Here is a 20061-nt window from a genome sequence, read left to right as displayed (position 1 = left end):
AGCAAAAAAAATTAAACAATTCGAAACGAAGCCCAGAGGGTTAAAAGAAATAAAAAATGCCATACCTGTGCTAAAATTACGCTCGCGCTACTGAACACGCAAGCGACGTCATGTGTGCGTGCATATGAGTTATTCGAATTGTAGTTGCTATAGGGACGCGTGTTATGAATTCTGACTATACATAAACACTCGAACCGATCGCTATCTGTTGGTTGAGAGAAATCAGAGACTTTGGCAGAGTATTTTCCATGCGGATTGTGATTTCGAAGCTATTTTTAGGGTTTCTGAGAAGAGACTTTTATTCTCGAAGGAGCTCGAAGATATTTTCTTTCCACAGAGTTTTATTTTTGAAAGGGTTCAGATTATTTCTGAGGACACTTTCATTTTATTGTTCCTTTCTTATTTTAGGCGTTTGGTGTTTTTTATTTTATTTTGAGAGCTGTATTTTATTCTTTTTTGTATTGTATTTTGTATTGTTTTTATTGCAGGTTGGAGGAGGATTGCGATGGCTCACATGGGTGAAAGAGGTCCGTGTTTTAATTAGTTTATTGTCTAAAATTGAAACGTGTTTTATTTCTTGCCATGATTCTAGCTCAATTGCAATTCAAGACCCAATATAAAGTAATACATTATATGTATATGTATATGTATATATACTGTATATATATATATATATATATATATATATATATATATATATATATATATGTATGTATATGTATATATATATATGTATATATACATATAATTGTTTATTATTATTAAAACATTACTAAGTTATGTGATGTCTGACATATTCCAGCCTCAGGCCGCTCCAGATCCAGCACAGCTGCTTCCACTCAGACGGCTGGTCAGGAGAGACTCGGTTCTGATGATCACGATCAGGATCCGCTGCTAGACCCGACGCAGACACTGAGCCAGGAGCTTCCTGGATATTCAGCACCTCTTTCTTCTGAGTTTTCTGTTTCCACAGGTCAGGCTGACAGGAAGAGGAAGAGCGGCAGCCAGAGGAGCCAAGATGATGCACGTCCGTCCACTTCATTGAAAAGACCTGCTAAACGCTCTCGCAAAGGTCAGAATAAGCTTATATTTAAAAGTTGTGGCTCAATTATTTAATGATTTTTCATTTTCATTACTGCAACATGTGTTCTCTTAAAGGTGCTGTATGTAGCTTTTCTACCAAAACGAATCCTTTTTTTATTGCCTGTGTGTGAAGGGGTTGTAATCTCACATTAAAATTATCCACTTTGCGGGTTTTGCTATTACCTCTGAAAGCAAGTATTCTTATTTTTATGTGAAGGTCCCGGGTCGGATTTACCGCCAGTGACGTCACCTGCATGCGCGCTCCCGAGCCTCTCGCCTCGTCTAGCTTACTGACTTTGCACTCAACAGCGACGACACTGCAACTTATGACATGGACTTATGACTTATGCAACTTATGACATGTCTGATAACACTAAGAAACGACCTGCGCCCAGCAAAACACAGACTCCAACACAAACTCCACATATTGATAAAAAAAAAAAAAAAAAAAAAAATTCTGCTGCAGCTCGTAAGGCCAGACGTGAATCGGATGAACTTCGGGTTAAAAACACGGATCAACATCGGCAGGGAATTTGAATCATGGAGAAACCTTATCTACAAACCTAGAATGTACATTTCCTGAAGAAAATGTGAAGTGGTGCTTGCAGTGGCAAAATTCGGCACGGTTGATAGGGTTCCATACTTATCATGGTGCGAGCATGGAGCATTAGTTCAACGTCAAGCTGATAAAAGTAGCCTATTATTTTAACGTTGCAGTGGGAGTTTACCTGAGTTTCCAGCATGTTGTGGAATGCTTTGTGTGTTGCGTCCATAGGTTGCGTCTCAGTCTGGCCGGTACCCACAGTGCTCGCTCATAAATTCGAGCACGCGTAAGAGCACGCGCTTGTAAACTTATTGGTTGCAATCTGAAACATCACCGCTAGAGGCCGCTAAAAACTACATACAGCACCTTTAAAGACATTTCTTGTGATCGTATATGTTACAGAAGCATATATATGCGAAGGGCCCATTGCTTGGACAAGGCGGATTTGGCTCTGTGTATGCTGGGATCCGCAGGTCTGACAGATGGCCAGTAAGACATTTTCTTCCCTCCTTTGTTCAGACAGCCTTTAGAAATGTTGATATCAGTAAATGTCATCTGTCTCAATTAGGCAGGTGTGGTTTATCCGTCTACAGGTTGCCATCAAGTACGTCTCTAAAGACATAACTCAAGAGAGGCTGAAAGTTGTAAGTTCCAGTGTGAATCTGTTGTTCCCTGCCAAGATCTGCAGAGTTTCTGCGAGGAGAACGGCTGTGTGGATGAGAGCTTGGCCAAGAAAGTGCTGGTGCAGCTGATCACCGCGCTGAAACACTGCGAGAGCCGCGGAGTCGTGCACCGGGATGTCAAGCCAGAGAACCTGCTGATTTCCACAGCGTCCCATGACATCAAGCTGCTGGACTTTGGTTGTGGAGACCTGCTAAAGGACCCGGCCTACACATACTATGCAGGTTAGTTTTGCGTTACAGCAGGAAATGCTCTGTGGATGTTTGTGAACTTTTGATGATCAAACAAAGCGAATTTGTTTGGACTGGAACCTTTTCAGTGGATGTTTCTGCTCTTCTTGGGTCTCTCAGGTACTCTTGAATACGCTCCTCCTGAGTGGTTTGATCAGCACTGCTATCATGCAGGACCGGCTACTGTTTGGTCAGTGGGTACAGATACCTAAACCTACCCATATCCACCCCCTGATCCCTAAACCCACCCCTAAACCTACCCATCTCCACCCCCTGATCCCTAAACCCACCCCTAAGCCTACCCATATCCACCCCCTAATCCCTAAACCCACCCCTTATATCTGGATCCAACTCCTCCCCCTGGATCTCGTGTACTGCAGTGAGGTGCTACTGCTTCAAACAGAGCGTTCAAATCAGAGGCTAAAATCAGGCTAGGAAAAATGCCTTTTATTTCTAAATGATGACAACTTCTTTATCCAAAAAACATACTAACATTATAAGGGCACCCCAGGAAACATTATAAAAAAAATAAAAAAAGAATCCATGCCATGGGCCCTTTAAAACACATTGTCATGTTCAAAAAAAGAAAAGTAAAGAAAAAAACATTGCCTAACATACCCAAGTGTCTACTTTGTCTGGTGTGCAGGGATATTGATAGACAGAAGCCAAACACAAGTCATCTAGGATTTTTCTGGAAAGATCTTAAGCTGCTATTATTTATTATATTGGTCATAACCTATTTGAAAAATGTAACAGGTTGGATTAGAGAACATTTAATTATGTGAAAATAGCATTATTCTACATGGAAACCATTGCGGCACATATTTATTTAATATGTCAAATGTTTATAAAGTCATGTAGCCTACAGCCATGAATTATGGTTTTATTGTTCATTTTTAGCTGCTGCCACATTCTTTTTTTTTACCATGAAAATGAGTATTAGTTCAATAACTTCCCTTTCTATCAGTTTTCACCTGATAATATAACTGATTAAGAATTATACTTGTGTATTGACTTGGAACGTATGCAGAAGTCTTTTTATCGGGTGCTGTTTAGTGAATTGTAATTTCGGAGCTCCATTGATCATGGCTTTTCATAGTCATGGTGCACACGCTTAACTCAGAGTCAACCTACTCAGAGTTGATTGAACTAACTCAATTCAGCTGTTCTGAAACCAAAAACTCAGAATTTCCCATCTCAGGGTAAATCAACTCAGAGTTCAAGTTTTAACTCAGAGTTGGTTGAACCTCCTTATTGACACCAAAAACGCATCTAAATACCAGGTATAAACAGGCTTTCTTTTTGCTCTAGAAAGGCCTATAGGGGCCTGTGTAGACCCTAATCCGCCCCTGGCCCCAAAGCATGATTCTGCACGCTTTACCATGGGTGGTGTTCTTTGCTGATGTGCTGTGCTGTTTTTGTGCCAAACATTCCTTTTGCAATTTTGGCCAAAAAGTTCATTCTTGGTCTTTTTTGAGACTGGATATATGGTTTTGCAAAGTTTAGCCGAGCTTTGATGGGTTTTTTTTGGTCAGAAAAGGTTTCGCTCAAAGCTCAGACATGGAGAATATGGGAGATAGTAGTCACATGTACTTGCCAGAAAGAGCTGAAACTCTTTTAATGTTGCTGTCAGCTTCCCTGACCAGTTTTCTCTTTGTCCTCTCATCAGTTTTGGAGGGAAAATGTTCTTGATATTGTCACTGTTGTTTCATACTTTCTCCACTTGTTGATGACTGTTGTCATTGTGCTGATATAGATATACTATGGTATACCTAATGGCTTGGAAATTTTGTTGTAGCTTGCAACCAAGATGATGTCAGAAACATCTTTCAAGAACAGCTGAGATTTATTTGGTGTTAATCAGTCACTTCAGGTGACAGGCGTGTACTATTACACATGAGCTTGATTTATACATTCTTTCAGTGGGATTGCATAGGTTATTATTACACATTAAAGGTGCAAAAGTTCCACTGTACATGATTGTAAGTTGTACTAACTTTTTTTTATGTTTTGAAAGCTATTACAATTATGACAATATAAAAAATTTTTGGGTGAGTTTGTAATGTAATACATTTCTCATAATATAAAGATGATTACATTATGAGCTCATGATTTTATTACATTGAGAAAATTATTACATTATGAACATTTTATTACAATTATTATGTAGCCTAATATTTATTATGTGCAATTAATTTTTACATTATGAGTTGCTATAGGGTCAAAGTAGACGTTTGAAGACCATGGCATTATGCAAATGTGATCCGGTGTTACATATGCAGGTCACGGAAGTGAGATTGGAATTCCTGACGACTCGTTAGTCTGTTCTTTCTTCTGGGAGACAATAACTTTAATTGTCGTGCATGCACTTTCAACTTTACGACTTTGCAGACTGTTTACATTCACAGACAGCTATATTACTGCATGAAATATTCGAAAAAAGCATAATAGAGGCACTTTAAAGAGACATCACAATAAACATTTAAGTTTCAAAGTTGTTTTTATTTATATTAAGTAAAGATTGACCAACAAAATGTTTTAACATTTTAATAGCATTGTAATTAATGATAGATACTGTACCTGTAGATATATATATGACATTTGTTATTTATGTATAATTTTAACAAATCTTTAAAGTAACTTTGAATCTCTTTCAAAATACAAGTGTAAATTTATGTGATCATTTCTACTATCAGTAAATAATGTTATCATAGGATAATTAAAACACAATAAAAAAGTAGGCTTTTATGTGTCCAACATACCTAACACCATGTAAATGTCAAACACACATGGGTTTCTTATATGTTTGTGAATAGAAAGAATCAGAGAAAGAAAGAAGCCAATGGAAATAAGATTGTTTTTTTTTTGTGGAAAACATGCCAACGTTACTACATATCCATATACTACTCTAAAGCATGGTTAGTCCTCAGGTCTCTCTCGGGTCTCATCAGATCAGATACAAGCAGATACTGAGAAGGCAAATTGCTGCTGTAAGTCATAACAAGAAAAGAGAGAGTTATTTGAACTGTATGCATTGAGAAAAAAACATAAATGTTATTGTTGAATAAATTGTGATTAACACAACATTGGAGAACTTTTGAGAAATGTATTTACCACGACTCAGAAAGCTGAGTGAGATGCTGGCATTTGATTTAGCTGTGGTCCTAGCTTTGGTGCTAGCTGTAGTGCCAGCTGTAGTGCCAGTTGTAGTGCCAGCTGTGGTGTTAGCTGTGGTGCTAGCTATGGTGCTAGCTGTAGTGCCAGCTGTAGTGTTAGCTGTGGTGTTAGCTGTGGTGTTAGCTGTGGTCCTATGTATGGTGGCAGCAGTAGTGCCAGCTGTGGTGTTAGCTGTGGTGCCAGCTGTGGTGCTTACAACATTAGTAGAATTGACATTAGCTAGATTAACCAGAACAGAGGACTCAAGTACACTTGTTGGTGCTCCCAGCTCAGTTCCTTTAAAACAAATTGCAAAACGGTAGTATAATCAGCTCAGAGTTTATGCATGTACAGTTGCAACCAAAAGTCTGAGGCCACTACTAAAATGCTACTATTTTGCATTTTTCATATCTATTATACATTTTCCCCACTACAATTTATATTATATATAAACAATTTGAGTTGAATAGTTGAATCAAAAGTTGAATAGAAAAAAAAAAAAATCATATTTCATAATTTTGAGTATTTGGTATGCCCACCTTTTCCTTTAATGAAAGGAACAGTTAAGCTGACATAGACTCCTTAAACAAAACAATGATCCATGCAAAAAAAAAAAAAAGAAGTTGACATGGTCATGTTACAAATTTGCTTATTTGATAAGTGACCTAGGAATAGTGCAAAGTCTACAATATGAAACTAATTTTAATGGATTGTTTTACCAAAATAGTGTGTGAATCTCTGTGACAGGGAGCCAATTAAACAAGTCCAGAACTGAAGTAATATGATTCCTTTTTTTTAGTACCAGTCAACAGTCTTGCAGCTGCATTCTGAACTATCTGTTACATCTGCCAGCTGCGGGTGCCATCATGTACCAGCAGATGGCAGCCTCGTCCCTCACTGTTTCCATAGAATCTGTTATTCCCTGACTTCATTTCCCAGAACCCTCTGCTCATTATTAGTTTATCTGTTTCAGCTGTGTCTTGTTTCAATTGATCATTACCCCTGTCTATTTATATGCCCTTTGCCTTGCCTTTGTTGTGAAGTCTTGTTTGTTTTTGGTTAGCGTTCTCTGTCAGCATTTCGAGCAGTTCTTGTGTTCCTTAAGTTTATCTTTATCACAAAGTTTATCACAAAATTCATCACTCACTACTCAGACTGGCATCGTCTACGCAAAGCTGTTGCTTGGATGTTGATGATAAAGGAAGAACTGAAAAGGATTTGCAAAAAGAAAAAGGAAAGTAAAGAGCCACTTGAAGTGAAAGGATGCAGTAAAGGTTTACTGTGTGTGGAAACATTGCAGGATGCTGAAAAAGCTATAGTGCAATTCTGTCAATCTATGGAGTACAAACATGAACTGGAATGTCTGACAAAAGGAATGACTGTGAAAAAGAACAGTCACATACAAAAACTTAGCCCTACTCTTCAAGACGGTGTAATAAGAGTCGGTGGAAGGTTGGTAAGGTCCGCAATGCCATCTGAAGCCAAGCATCCAGCCATTCTGCCAAGACACCATCATGTGACGACACTCATTATTAGGCATGCTCATGAAACTGTCGGACACAGTGGTCGAAACCTTACACTTTCACGTTTAAGACAGAAGTATTGGATACCAAAGGCCAACTCTGCAGTTAGGAATGTGATCAGCAAATGCGTCCACTGCAGAAGAGAAAGCTGTGTCAGAGTTAAACAGTACATGTCGGACTTGCCTCAAGAAAGACTATCACCGGACGAACCACCATTTACCAATGTAGGCATCGACTACTTTGGACCTTTTGAAATCAAAAGAGGACGGACTACATTGAAACGGTATGGTGTGATCTTTACATGCTTAAACATCAGAGCTGTACACTTGGAAGTCGCCCATACATTGAACGCTGACTCGTGCATTAATGCTATACAGCGATTTATTGCCAGACGAGGTATGGTCAAGACCATCAGATCAGACAATGGGACGAACCTCGTAAGGGCAGAACGAGACTTGCGAGAGTCCATTCAAGATCTGGACAATTCAAAGATCCATGCCGCATTGCTCAAAAGGGGCATATCCTGGACTTTCAACCCACCCACTGGATCCCATCATGGTGGAATTTGGGAAAGACCAATAAGAACTGTCAGACGCATTCTTAGAGCCCTGTTGCAAGAACAGGCTCTGGATGAGGAAGGATTGGCTACTTTACTATGTGAAGTTGAAGCCATAATCAATGACAGACCCATTTGCAAAGCTTCTGACGACCCTCTAGACTTGGAGCCTCTCACACCAAACCACCTCTTACTTCTCAGAGGAAAGCCTTCCCTACCACCTGGTGTATTCAGCTCAAATGACTGCAGTGGCAAGAGGAGATGGCGCCAAGTGCAGTACATGGAAAATCTTTTCTGGAAGAGGTGGACAAAAGAATATTTGCCAGAGTTACAAGAGAGACAGAAGTGGACAACAAAACAGAGAAATCTTGCTGTTGGAGACATTATATTGATCGTGGATGACTCTGCTCCAAGGAACTCGTGGCTCATGGGCCGCGTAACCCGAACTTTGCCAGATAGAAGGGGGTTTGTGAGACAAGTAGAGGTGCAAACCAAGACCAGCACCTTGATAAGGCCGATCTCAAAACTTGCCTTACTTCTGGAAGCCACTGATTGAGATTGACGAGCCTTCTTTCTTCATGATGAACTGATTTTTTTATGAACTGATGCTTTGCGTCTACTAAAAAAAAAAAAAAGTTATACAAAAAAAAAAAAATTATATAAAAAAAAAAGGAGTGTGTTGGTAAGTTGGATGTACATTTCTGTAAATATTATCTGTCTCCTATAGTATGTTTGTAATTGTGCTGTTTTTTCACAGAACAATTAGGGGCCGGTATGTTGGAGCCAGACTTGCTTTCTTTATTATGGTTTGAGTCGAATTATGATAATAATGTGTTTTGTTAACAATAGTTTGGTGTGGTTATGTTACATTTGTTTATATTCAGATTTTCTTGCTTTAATATTGTTTTGGTTTTGCTTTTCTATGAGTGCAACATGGAGGCGTGCGTTACTGAACCCGCCCACCAGCAAACAGGTGACTGCAGCACCTGTTTTATGGGTTCAATCTAACACGGAGCTTAGGTTTGTTTGGAAAGTGATTTGTCGTGGCTAGCAAGGTGCAGCCGTATATTTTCTTTGACCGCTCATTTATCCCGTAACAAGCTTTGGATTATTCACTGAAAGCTCCATCACCCTCCCTGCTGTACGGTAGGACAATAAAACCACTGGAAACTCAGGTACAATTATTTACACGACATGCAATAAAAAAATTTCAATGGAATGGAACGGACTCGAGGAATTATGTTTGAGCGCGTCAGCGATTGGCTGCAACACTAAGAACGTTATAGCCTGAGTCTTGGAATCCTTGTTCCTGTCTGCATTTCATGGATTGTATCTGTGCTTGACCCTCTGCCTGGTATGGACTTTGGATTATACTTGTTTGGAGTATACTTGTGATTAAATTGCGTTGGGATTCTCACTCTCTCTCTCTGCTGTCTTACCACAACCACCAAATCATAACAATCTGCAAGTGTGTTAAAGGTGCTCTAAGCGATGCCGGGAGATGTAACTTCTTGTTGACATTCGAATTGTTGTCAAACAAAACGGAGGCTAGCTAGACCCTCCCTCCTCCTCATCCCGTCTCCTCCCTCCTCCCCTCCCTTCCGGCATAAAGGAAAGTCAAAGTAGTCACAACAAACAAAGTTAAAGGTATTGCGGTGGATTTTCTTTTTCCGGGTGGATCTTCAAGACTATTGGTCCTCCTAGTTGTCAATCATTCTGGTGATATGTTTACGTAAGGCCGTCGTACGTGCTCGTCCTTAGGTAGTTTTCGCTTTCTGCGCATGCGCGCTTTCGGGTGTATGTGTGTGGTGAGCTACGGTTTCAGCCATTCATTGAAGCTCGCCCGTTCTCACCAGGTTTTTTTTCAAAATGTCTGAGGGTCGCAAGAGAAAATGTCTACGAATTGTATGACAAGAGGAGAAAGGCCTCTGAAGAAAGAAACAAGACCAGAGTGTTTTTGGGAGAATATTTCACACGCTGGCGTGCGCTAAAATAGGGCTGTAGTACTCGAGTCCGGTCTTGGACTCGAGTCCGGACTCGAGACCGTTTTTCTATGGTCTCGGACTTGTCTCGGACTCGCTGGTATTCGGACTTGTCTCGGTCTCGGCCACTGGTCTTGCCAAATATGGCTTTTGGTCTCGACCGAGTCCAGGAGTCTTTATTATGTTCCCAGTAATCACACATACGTCGCCGCGATATTAAAACAAAATATTATTGGAGGGAAAGTGAAACACTGGCCACTTAATAACTATGGGCATTTCGGGTCTTTTTCGTGAGCCGGCTCGTTTCACTCAGCTCACTGAAAAGAGCCGGCTCTTTTGACTCACAAACGGCTCTTTAAAATATAAATGTTTAAATAAACTCGCTGAAAGTCCACCGCTAGTGCAACGTGAATATTCACATTTTTGATTGTCCATAACACCCCGAAAACTAGCCTGCTTGCCTTGCACATCTAATTAATGGGCAAAGGTTTCCGACTTTTTTTCTTACCTTTCTTTCTTTGCCTATTCCACGAGTGGTAACGTTAGGCTCCAATGACTGGCTGTTTTAAAATATAGCTAATATCGAAACAAAATAACCCAGCTCATAACTTGCAGGTTTGCTTAGTGGCAAACTTTTTTCATTTGATTGCTTCAGCCGCCACCCGCCTGAATTTAATTAAAATATTATTTTTCGTCACGTCATCCGCCCGATCCGCGGTTTATCCGCATCTCTTGTGTGTGTGTGTGTGTGTGTCTGTGAGTTGGCTCGGCCTTCCCTCATGCAGTTTAATTGGTTGACATCGCGTGTATGATTGACAGGAACAGAATGTGAGGCTGATCAGACAGTCGAAACGAATGTGTGTGCTCCTTTAGGCCTATATAATTTTTTTTTTTTTTTTTTTTTTTTTTTTTTTTGAATTTGTCAATTATTTTAAATAAAATTAAAATTATTCATTATTTCATTATTACATAGTGATTTAATTTCTATAGGCTATAGCCTATATTTTTTTAGCAGACTTTTTTTTTTCCTGTCCTGGACTCGGTCTTGACTCGGACTCGAACCTTTTTGGACTCGGTCTTGACTCGGACTCGAACCTCTTTGGACTCGGTCTTGACTTGGACTCGACTAGTCCTGGTCTTGGACTTGTCTTGGACTCGACAAAGGTGGTCTTGACTACAGCCCTACGCTAAAAGCACAGGTTGGGCTTCCCACTGATGCCTCAGTCGCGAAGTTTCTACTCGACAGGTAAAGTTTGGCATGCTATTTGGAGAAATCCATTTAAAAGCACTGCTAGTAAAAGTTAATGTAAGCTATGATTAGCGATGCTAGCCCTGGCACAAGTCACCCACCGCGCAGACACGGTAAACATCTCAATCTGTCTAAAGTAATTATGACCAAATGGTAAAAGGTATCACGCTGAAATGTTCTAAAACCTTGTGTGTTCATTTTTGATAATTCCAGTGTGTTCACATAGTATTTATTACACAAATGCAACAAGCTACTTCTCCATTGCAGATCATGTCTTGAGTCCTCACTCAATCGATCAGTATAATAAGTAAATAAAACACGGAAGGGCATTTGACATTTTGTCTTGCATGAATGTTTTTGAGTTAGAGTGTTTTTGGGAGAATATTTCACACGCTGGCGTGCGCTAAAAGCACAGGTTGGGCTTCCCACTGATGCCTCAGTCGCGAAGTTTCTACTCGACAGGTAAAGGAAAGTAGGCTTGTATGAGCCATGCCAACAGCAACTTGTAAACAGAGCGTGCACGAGAAGAACTAGGCTCGTGCATGCTCTCTCGTGCACACGTTTAACAGGCGTTCCCTCTCGGGAGCAGGTAGAGTGTTGCGCATGTGCATTTTTTCAAAAAGTGGAGAGGGCGTTTCTTTTCTAAAATTCGGGAAAATCCTCCGCTATACCTTTAAGTTTTACTGATACTTCATTCAATGTGTAATGTCACCAAGTTAGATAAATGCTTTTATATATTGCAGAACAGAATGCAGAAAAAGAGAAACATTATCTTAAAATCGTTTCACCACCTGAGGTTATAAATAGCTCCCTTACAAGGACGCAATAATAGCATGATAACGTTAGCTTCGCGTTTCCCAGTGAGCATAAACAACGGCGGCGTCGTAAACAAATTTAGTCAAAGTTGTCAATAACCTATAAATGAACATTCAAATTCATAACAAACAACAGTGGATGAAAACAATCATTTACACAAATTGTCGCCCTACTGTGAATTTACAATAGAGATTGATAGCTAACGTTAGCTGCTAGAAACATATGTTGTATTCACCAAAGTTAACGCTGACTGCCTAGTTCTAGCTAATTACATTCTTGTGTTGGTTTGGCGAACATGAACGTCAGTTTAGAAAGAAAAATGGATTTACCTGTCCAGCAAAAACAGAGCAACCTGAATGTCGGATTGGAAGCCCTTCTGCCGGCGGAGTTCTCGCCACCTTTCGAAGGTTTTTCCAATTCGGTACTTTGTGCGTTCCGTATCCTTATCCCTCTTCTTTGCAATTTGTTCATCAGAACGTCGTCTCTTTGGTCGTGTGTCGGCCATAATTCAAACTTCCCTCTTCATGCTTCTCTCTCTCCACACCCCCTTCATGTGTACGCGCAGTAACCCCCCAAACCCCACCCTCAAATACTTCTTGCCAGTTATTGGCTGGAACACTGTTTGTTATGTTTTCGTGGTGCGGGTGAGCCCAGTTTGTTTTTGTTGCCGTTTGTGGAGCCTGTGGTGTCTACAGAGACCGCGTTTTTTTTACAGTGTGTTCAGGGGACAGGCAGCTAGTGGATAGTGAGGAGATGTTTGCTGTATGTGACAAAAAATGTTTTGGCCTAAAAAACGCGTGGCATCGCTTAGAGAGCACCTTTAATGAGGACTGGGGATGTGGGGAAGACCTAGATAATTGCAATGGTCTGCTCCTGATGTATATAAGCATGGAACCTTTTGCAAATCATGAAGTCAGAAATTATTTAAGTTTGAAAATAACTCTCAACTGGTAGAAACTATTTTTAATTGACAAAATGGTTTCAATCAAGTCAGAGATAATGAATCAAATATAACACCCAGATTGGTTGCTTATGGCCTTACTTGCTATGAGACAGTTTCTTGGAACAACCAAAGAAGATTTATCTGTCTTTGTGATTATTGAAAATAATTTTTCAATGCCAAATTTTCAATGTCTTTGACATTTGGACCCCACTGTATTTGAATTACAGATTTTTTTAGTGAAATGTATTACTTTCAGCATTAGCTACATATCCTATAACAACCTGTAATGTAACAAACTCACCATTGTTTGAACCCTTCAAGATGTCAAGGAAGATGAGAATTTTGGAATTAGCAATGTCGCTGATGTTGAAATGTGTGCCGTTGTCACTGCTTAGGAAGGATGTGACGTTTTCATCCATGGAGATGCTGAAAACACACTGAATCAAGCTTGACTGTATTGAACCCTGGAAATTGTTTACATAAAGCTGGGAAAAAAAAGATTGATTATTTGATCATTATTTGATAAAAAAAAAGTACACAAACAATATGCTCAAATCCTTACTAAATCTGTGATCCTCCATGTATTGTTGTAGAGCATTGCATTTTGAAAGACAAAACTGCCATTATTATTGCCACAGACAAAGATGACATGACGGTCCTGCAAAAAGAAGAAAAAAAGAAAAAGATGGGGGGGGTGTTGTTATGAGAAGGAGAAAATGGACGTAGCACCAAGCAGACTACTGGCCTTGGCAGTTTATGCTGGAAATGGCAACATTTATGTTATAATTTTTACATGGTCCCTTTTCAAATAAATAAATAAAAATAAAACCAATAAAATATCTAAACCTCAAATAGCAGACTGCTTAAACTGTCACGGTGTGGTTACAACAAAGATGAGGAAGGATCTAAATTCAGCAGTAAAACTTTAATAAACAATAATTTAAAATAACAAACACTATATTTAACAACAAGCAGGAACAGAACAACCACTGAAAACAAACATATGCTGCGTCTCAATTCGTCCTACTTATACTACTCCCTAAAAGTATGTACACTTTTTGTGAAGAAAAAGTAGATACTTTAGTAGACAAGCTTTGGGACAAACAATCACATCATAAAATAGCACCTTTAACGGATGCTCTCTGTCGGTTATGATTGATAGACCTGTCAATCATCTTGTCAAAGATAAAATTCTCCACATTTAATATAATTTCCTACCGTATCGGAGAGAAATGCAGAAGCATGTTGATCTGCCAGTGCGGAGACTCTCCTCATTTTCATGCATACCATTGCATTTAAAAGTTAATCGTCAAACGGATCTTTATACAAGTAAATGGTGTTGCAGGTGAAATATAACACGGATGACATTACCTAAATATTTTTATCAGCTTAAATGTTGATTATTGGCCACTCAAACCCCATTATCTAAACCTCTCTACCGTCGGCCGTGCATATCCGCCATGTTTTGTTGTTTTCTGAACTTTTTACTCATGTTTGTAGTTCTGAACTGGATCCTCCTCCGAAGCGCAATGGGCTGTGGACAATATTAGCTGTTATAGTGAGCATGGATCCACCCTTCGAAAATCGACCAGAAATGGTAGACCATCCGGGACTTCTCACATACTCTTTTCAACATACTATGCTTGGGACACACTTATTTTATTCTCATATACCGTTTAGGATGGATATTATGGACATTGAGATGCAGGGTTAATATTAGATGTAAGAACGGATAAGGAACTAAATTAAACAGGGAATAAATGAGTAAGTTAACAAGGGGCAGGTGGACACAACTGGTTGCTATGGTAACAAAGAAGTAGAAAACTAGGCCACACTAGGGTTACATTAATCCGGATACATTTGAAAACGGTGTTTTCGTTTCAAAACACTTTCCGTCCACACTAGCATTTTCTGTATTACGTTTACACGACACCTTTTTCAAATAAAAACTTGGATTTTATGCATTTTGGCCGTTCATTTACAAGACAACAGCGTTTTGGCGGGCTAAAAACGCAAACTTTTGAAAACGGGTTTCAAAGTACAAGCTTTTGAAATTGAAAATGATAGGTGATGTATTACATTTACACTATAGGCATGAGCGTTTGGCGCGAGTGCTCTGTGAAAGAATCCATCTGTGCGAAGACGCATAGTTTTTCTTTACAAAGTGATATCAACTACTGCCCTTGCCAGATATGTGTGAAAAGGGATCGTTTTGATAATGTTGTCATCTGTACAAAAAAAAAAAAAAGGTTCCGTTTTTAGTACATTGTTGTCATGTAAACGTACCCAAGTAAGAATGGAAATAAACACAGGAACTGGGAACATCTAAAACTAAAGCAAAACAGAACCTAACCCTGACATAAACCTCTGAATGCAGTTAGATTTACTTTATAGACATTGTTTGTGTATCTGTCACTGCCTGTTTAATTTGTGCTTAATCAAGCCCATAATGGACCTTATTTCAAGCAAAGTGTGAGTAGTTCATTACAGTATTTTGCTGTTTAACACACTATCGGTCGAAAGTTTGAAATATTTATTTATTTATTTATTATGCTAACCAAGGCTGTATTATTTGATCAAAAATACAGAAAAAGCAGCAATATTGTAAAATATTATTACAATTACAACAGCCATGGTACTTCAAACTTTAGTGTCACATTATGCTTATCAAGAATGTTGAAAAAATGCTGTCTGTTGTGAGGTCACATTCAGAGACTTGACTTGACTTGACCGGGAAGGGATATGTTCGGTTCACTTATTTTTGTTGTGGCTACAAGATTTTTGTTGTGGCCACAAGTTTAATGTGCAAACAAATCTACGTGACATGGGATTTTCAGAAATGGATATTTGGAATTTATGTAAACTTCTTCTTATCATTCTTATCAAAACATATTACATGTTTATTATTTTACTTAGTATAATATATAGACTTTTGATGACTAGCCGGAATGAAATTAAATGAAATATTATAGCATACTATTGTTAAATTCCTTTAAAGTGAAGTTAAAGAGAATATGTCTTGGGCCAGGTTATAGCAACAATTGCTAATTTCCACCTGTAGTCTCTGGGCAGGTATGACAAATTTAAAAAAAATAACGATTTAAAAATTTCACAGGATAATGGATAAAGTGATGTCCATTGTAATTACAAACAAGTTTGCAAAAACAGAAACAGGGAGGCCATCAGCCCATTTACACTGTGCGGAATATAATATAAAATATTATAAATTAATATAATATAGCCATGTCTTCATGCTGAGCTGTCTTTATGCCATTCTTAATTATAAATAAAAAGTCAGTTTAGTAAAAATATCCCTTTATTATTATCCCATTTTGCTATGGTCACACAGGTTTGTTTATGTATTAAACTTGTGGCCATGAGAAAAATATGCTGTTCTCTCAACATGGGATCTTGAGGACACGACAAATCACCTGTAGGAGAAAAACAAAACAAAAAAAGTCCAGCAAATCCGTAGCCACAGTTCTCCAATCCGTCCCCTCAGTTTATAAACCATTCTTTAATTGTTCCCTCGGTTTAACAAATCACGTCCACTGATTAATAAACCATACCCGCGAATTTCCAATCCTGTGCTCAGATTTGTAAACCGTACCTTCGGTATTTCAATCCGTACCCACAAATTCATAATCCATGCACACGCTTTCACAATCCGTTTTGCAAACTGTACTCAAGGATTTGTGGCCTGTCCCTCATTTTAGAAATCTCATCTACAGACACAAGAACAGAACAAGCTCCCAGTTCTGTTAACAATTCTTTCTGTATATTGTTTTATTGTGAATAATTAAGATGAATATAACTGCATTAACTGCATGCTTCTTGGCTATTAGTTGGCAGTGGGGTGAAACAGACAACAATTTATTAAGAATTATGTGCGTCATAATCTTATTGTCCATCTATTTATTTGTGATATTCTAAATTCTCTCACTTTTTATAGACAGGGTTTGGTGTACTTTCAATACAAAATACTTTTTACCAGCACTTTTGCTAGGCTACAAAATACATCAAGCATTTCCATGACAACTTAAGTCGGCCAAGGAGCAAAAACCTTCATTCATTCTTCAAAACCATAGGATTTATTATTAACAATAATCATTATTATTAATAATCATTAGCGCCGACCCGTAGGTGTTCGGCCATTTCCAGAAATTTACATTGAGCGCCAAATGCATCGCTTCATCGACATGGAGAGAGCCTTGAAAAACAATTCCTTCAAATTAGACATGCCACATTAATCAGTCAGGTCAGAAGCGGCCAGTGAGCGGCTTCCTGAACCGACATGAAAGCAAAAGAGCCAGCAGGAGAAGGAAAAAACTTCCAGACTCCTCCCACTCTCCGACTACAATCCCCACGATCGATCCTAACCTGCCGCCTTGGCAGGACCCGAGCCATGATGTGTAGACCCTCGACTCTCATTCCTCAAGAGATCGTACAAATACTAGATTCATATCACTTGTGAGAGAATCAAACAAGAACAGAGCTTCTTACTGCAAGTTTATCATAATGAGTGCATTCAGCTCCCTCGGGAGTCAAACATTCTCCAACAGAGTAGTATGTTGCACATACAAACAAGTGGCTCTTGAAGACCAAAAAAAAAAGAAAAGAAAAGCTGATAACATGTATTACAGGTGCCCCTTATACTCTGCATGAGATGTCATGGACTGCCGTCTGCCAATGATTTATTGACGTGTGTTTAGATGTTCTTCAGACACCAGTCACACTGATGGCATCTCTATAGCATCAACTCCATGACACAGCGCTGAAGTTCCTCTTCAAAAGGGACCTAACTTACCCTAGACTTACCAGTTTCCACAAATATATTAAGCAGCAAAAACTGTTCTCAACATTGATAATAATAATAATAAATGTTTCTTGAGCACCAAATCAGCTTTAAATTTTATGACTTTTGGTCAACAGAGGCATTGAAGTGTGTGTGTTGTAAAATATGCTTTGTATACCTGAGAGATATTAGATGCCACTCCAGCTGCTAAAGCGATGTATCCGGCAGAGTTGCCACTGAGCTCAACAGTAAGCCTGGTGTTAGTTAAGATAACTGAGGTGAAGAAACACTGGGAGCTAGCCAAAGGATCACATCCTTTAGGGTTGTCCAAACACAGTTTGGTTTCCCCACACTCACTGCGGGTGATATTGGACTATGAATAAGAAAAATCAGAAAAAAAAAGAAAAAAAACATATTAGTGATGCCTTTGTCAACATCAACAGCCTAAACTGCTTTCATAACAATCACATCTTGATTCTAAACAAATTACCTATTTGTCTGTCATTGTGTCATAATGGTTCTTTGAACCAAATAATTGTGGAAAGAAGTAAATGGTATTCTTACAGTCAAAGTTGTTGGTGTTGATAGGTTGCTTGAAGATGAAGCCTCAATGAAAGACACTGCACAGCCTATCACGCAAACCACTAAAAACATCCGCTTACTCTCCATGTCTGAGGAAAAGATTATATATGCATTAAATAAAATGAATCTGAATTAGAATGATACATCTGATATCCTACATATTTATGGAATTAACAATTTATGGATTACAATTACGATAAAACATTTTATAATTAAATTAAATGTTGTCTATAATAAATACTATTCTGCAAACAAGCATGTGTTTCTCAACAATGAATTGTTCAAATAACAAATGGATAATTGTTCAAGAATAGAAGGGTTTGATTTAAAATAAACAGAGTTTTAGGGTTCTGAAAAATGTAAATTAAAGAAACATTATAAAGCAAAAGATTAGATTTTAGCATAAATTTTGTTTCTTCTACTGAAGCACGATCTTGCACAAACCTGTGGTATTCATGCCAAATTAAATGAAATTATAATCGTGTACACTTTCTGTTCAATATAGCAAATAATTATTCTGATAATTAAATTTATGAAAACTATATTTATCTAAATAAATAATAAATATATATATAGGCTATATAAACATTTAACATAACATTTAAATACATATATTTTTCATAACAAATTAAATTATCAGAATAATTATTTGATATATATAATAATTATTTTTTATTTATTTAAATAAATATAGTTTTCATAACAAATTTAATAATATAAATAAATATAATAAATAAATAAATAAATATAAATATAAAAATATATATATATATATATATATATATATATATATATATATATATATATATATATAATTATAAATATATGCCCTGGTTTCACAGACAGGGCTAAGATTAATCCAGGATTAGGCTTTAGTGCAATTATAGGACATTTAAGTAGCTTTTATAAACTTGCCTTAGAAAAAAAAAATATATATATATTGGTGTGAGACAAAATAATGATACTGACATATTTTAAGATATGTCCGTGCAAGTTGTTTTCAGTTAAAACAGCTCAAACATGCAGTTTAGTCTGGATTTAGCTTGTCTTTCGGGGGTATGTGTATTAGTATATTAAACTGCAAAACATAAAAATGCAATTTACTATACACTATAACTACACTGTAAAAAAAAAATATATATATATTATATATATTATAGTAAAGTAAACTTAATTTAGTGTTTCAATTGATTTATCCAATGCATTTCTATTTACAAAATCAAAAAAGTTCTCTCACCTCAAGTAAAATTCACCTCAAGTAAAAGTGTTTTAATTTTGTTTGTTTTTACAGTGGTCTAAGACTTTTGAATATATTAACTTCAAAAATTGGCATGGATTAAATAACCATCAAAATACTTAAAAAAATAAAAAAATTACACACACCTTAATCAAAATCAAACTTTGCATAAGATATGCTTCTTTTACTTCTTCTACCTGTAGATGTCTTCACCAGTAGATACGTTGATACTCAATCCCTTGGAAAATGAGTAATGAATTTCTTTGTGTATACATTTTAAATAGAAGTCAAAGCCCACATAACCGGATTGGAAATGAGGACACCCCATTGAATGAAAGTGAAAATGACATGTTAAGGTCAAGTATGGCCATACTCGGAATTTGTCCTCTGCATTTAACCCATCCAATTTTGCCAGCAGCCATATCAGACTGTAGCCCAAGACTGGTTGCCCACTGAAGCTAAGCAGGGTTGAGCCTGGTTAGTACCTGGATGGGAGACTTCCTGGGAAAACCAGGTTCCTGCTGAAAGAGGTGTTAGTGAGGCCAGTAGAGGGCGCTCACCCTGTGGTCTGTGTGGGTCCTAAAGCCGATTAGGTTACTGACGTAACCCAGGTTCTCTGATAACATGAAGTGAGGTATCTCACTATGGGAACGCCTCTGGGCGTGACCGATCGCGGAAGCACCA

The 20061-nt window shown here is 38.0% G+C and overlaps 1 protein-coding gene and 1 pseudogene across 3 annotated transcripts; one reads left to right on the top strand and one right to left on the bottom strand.

Annotated features, from left to right (window-relative positions):
• The first annotated feature begins 505 nt into the window (after positions 1-505).
• Positions 506-2750, top strand: LOC311276377 (serine/threonine-protein kinase pim-3-like; annotated as a pseudogene). Its single transcript has 6 exons — positions 506-527; positions 803-1072; positions 1159-1163; positions 2030-2116; positions 2221-2532; positions 2659-2750. The product of its transcript is annotated as a serine/threonine-protein kinase pim-3-like (transcript).
• Positions 2751-5022: 2272 nt separating this feature from the next.
• LOC311307012 (uncharacterized protein) lies at positions 5023-19809 on the bottom strand. Of its 2 annotated transcripts, none has more exons than XM_084435695.1 (7): positions 19524-19809; positions 18123-18229; positions 17737-17931; positions 13326-13421; positions 13065-13248; positions 5653-5991; positions 5023-5526 (listed from the first exon to the last, which is right to left on the bottom strand). In XM_084435695.1, the coding sequence occupies exons 2-7, from the start codon at positions 18225-18227 to the stop codon at positions 5486-5488; spliced, it is 960 nt and encodes a 319-aa protein (XP_084291821.1). In that variant the 5' UTR covers positions 18228-18229; positions 19524-19809; the 3' UTR covers positions 5023-5485. The 2 variants fall into 2 exon arrangements, with proteins under 2 accessions (XP_084291821.1, XP_084291822.1); XM_084435696.1 differs by having other exon boundaries at positions 19575-19752.
• Positions 19810-20061: the final 252 nt, after the last annotated feature.

Source organism: Rutilus rutilus (assembly GCF_951802725.1).
Source record: "Rutilus rutilus genome assembly, chromosome: 17".
Classification (NCBI taxonomy): domain Eukaryota; kingdom Metazoa; phylum Chordata; class Actinopteri; order Cypriniformes; family Leuciscidae; genus Rutilus; species Rutilus rutilus.
Note: the sequence above shows the minus strand (reverse complement) of the source record. Positions and strands in the feature narration are given on the sequence as shown.

What these genes read in the sequence shown, in the direction of transcription:
- LOC311307012 (XM_084435695.1), bottom strand. Translation starts at nt 18,227, where the DNA reads ATGGAGAGTAAGCGGATGTTTTTAGTGGTTTGCGTGATAGGCTGTGCA. An exon ending in CATGGAGGATCACAGATTTA is followed by an intron (nt 13,249 to 13,325) that starts GTAAGGATTTGA and finishes TTTTTTTCCCAG; the next exon opens with CTTTATGTAAACAATTTCCA. An exon ending in ACTCAGCTTTCTGAGTCGTG is followed by an intron (nt 5,527 to 5,652) that starts GTAAATACATTT and finishes TATGACTTACAG; the next exon opens with CAGCAATTTGCCTTCTCAGT.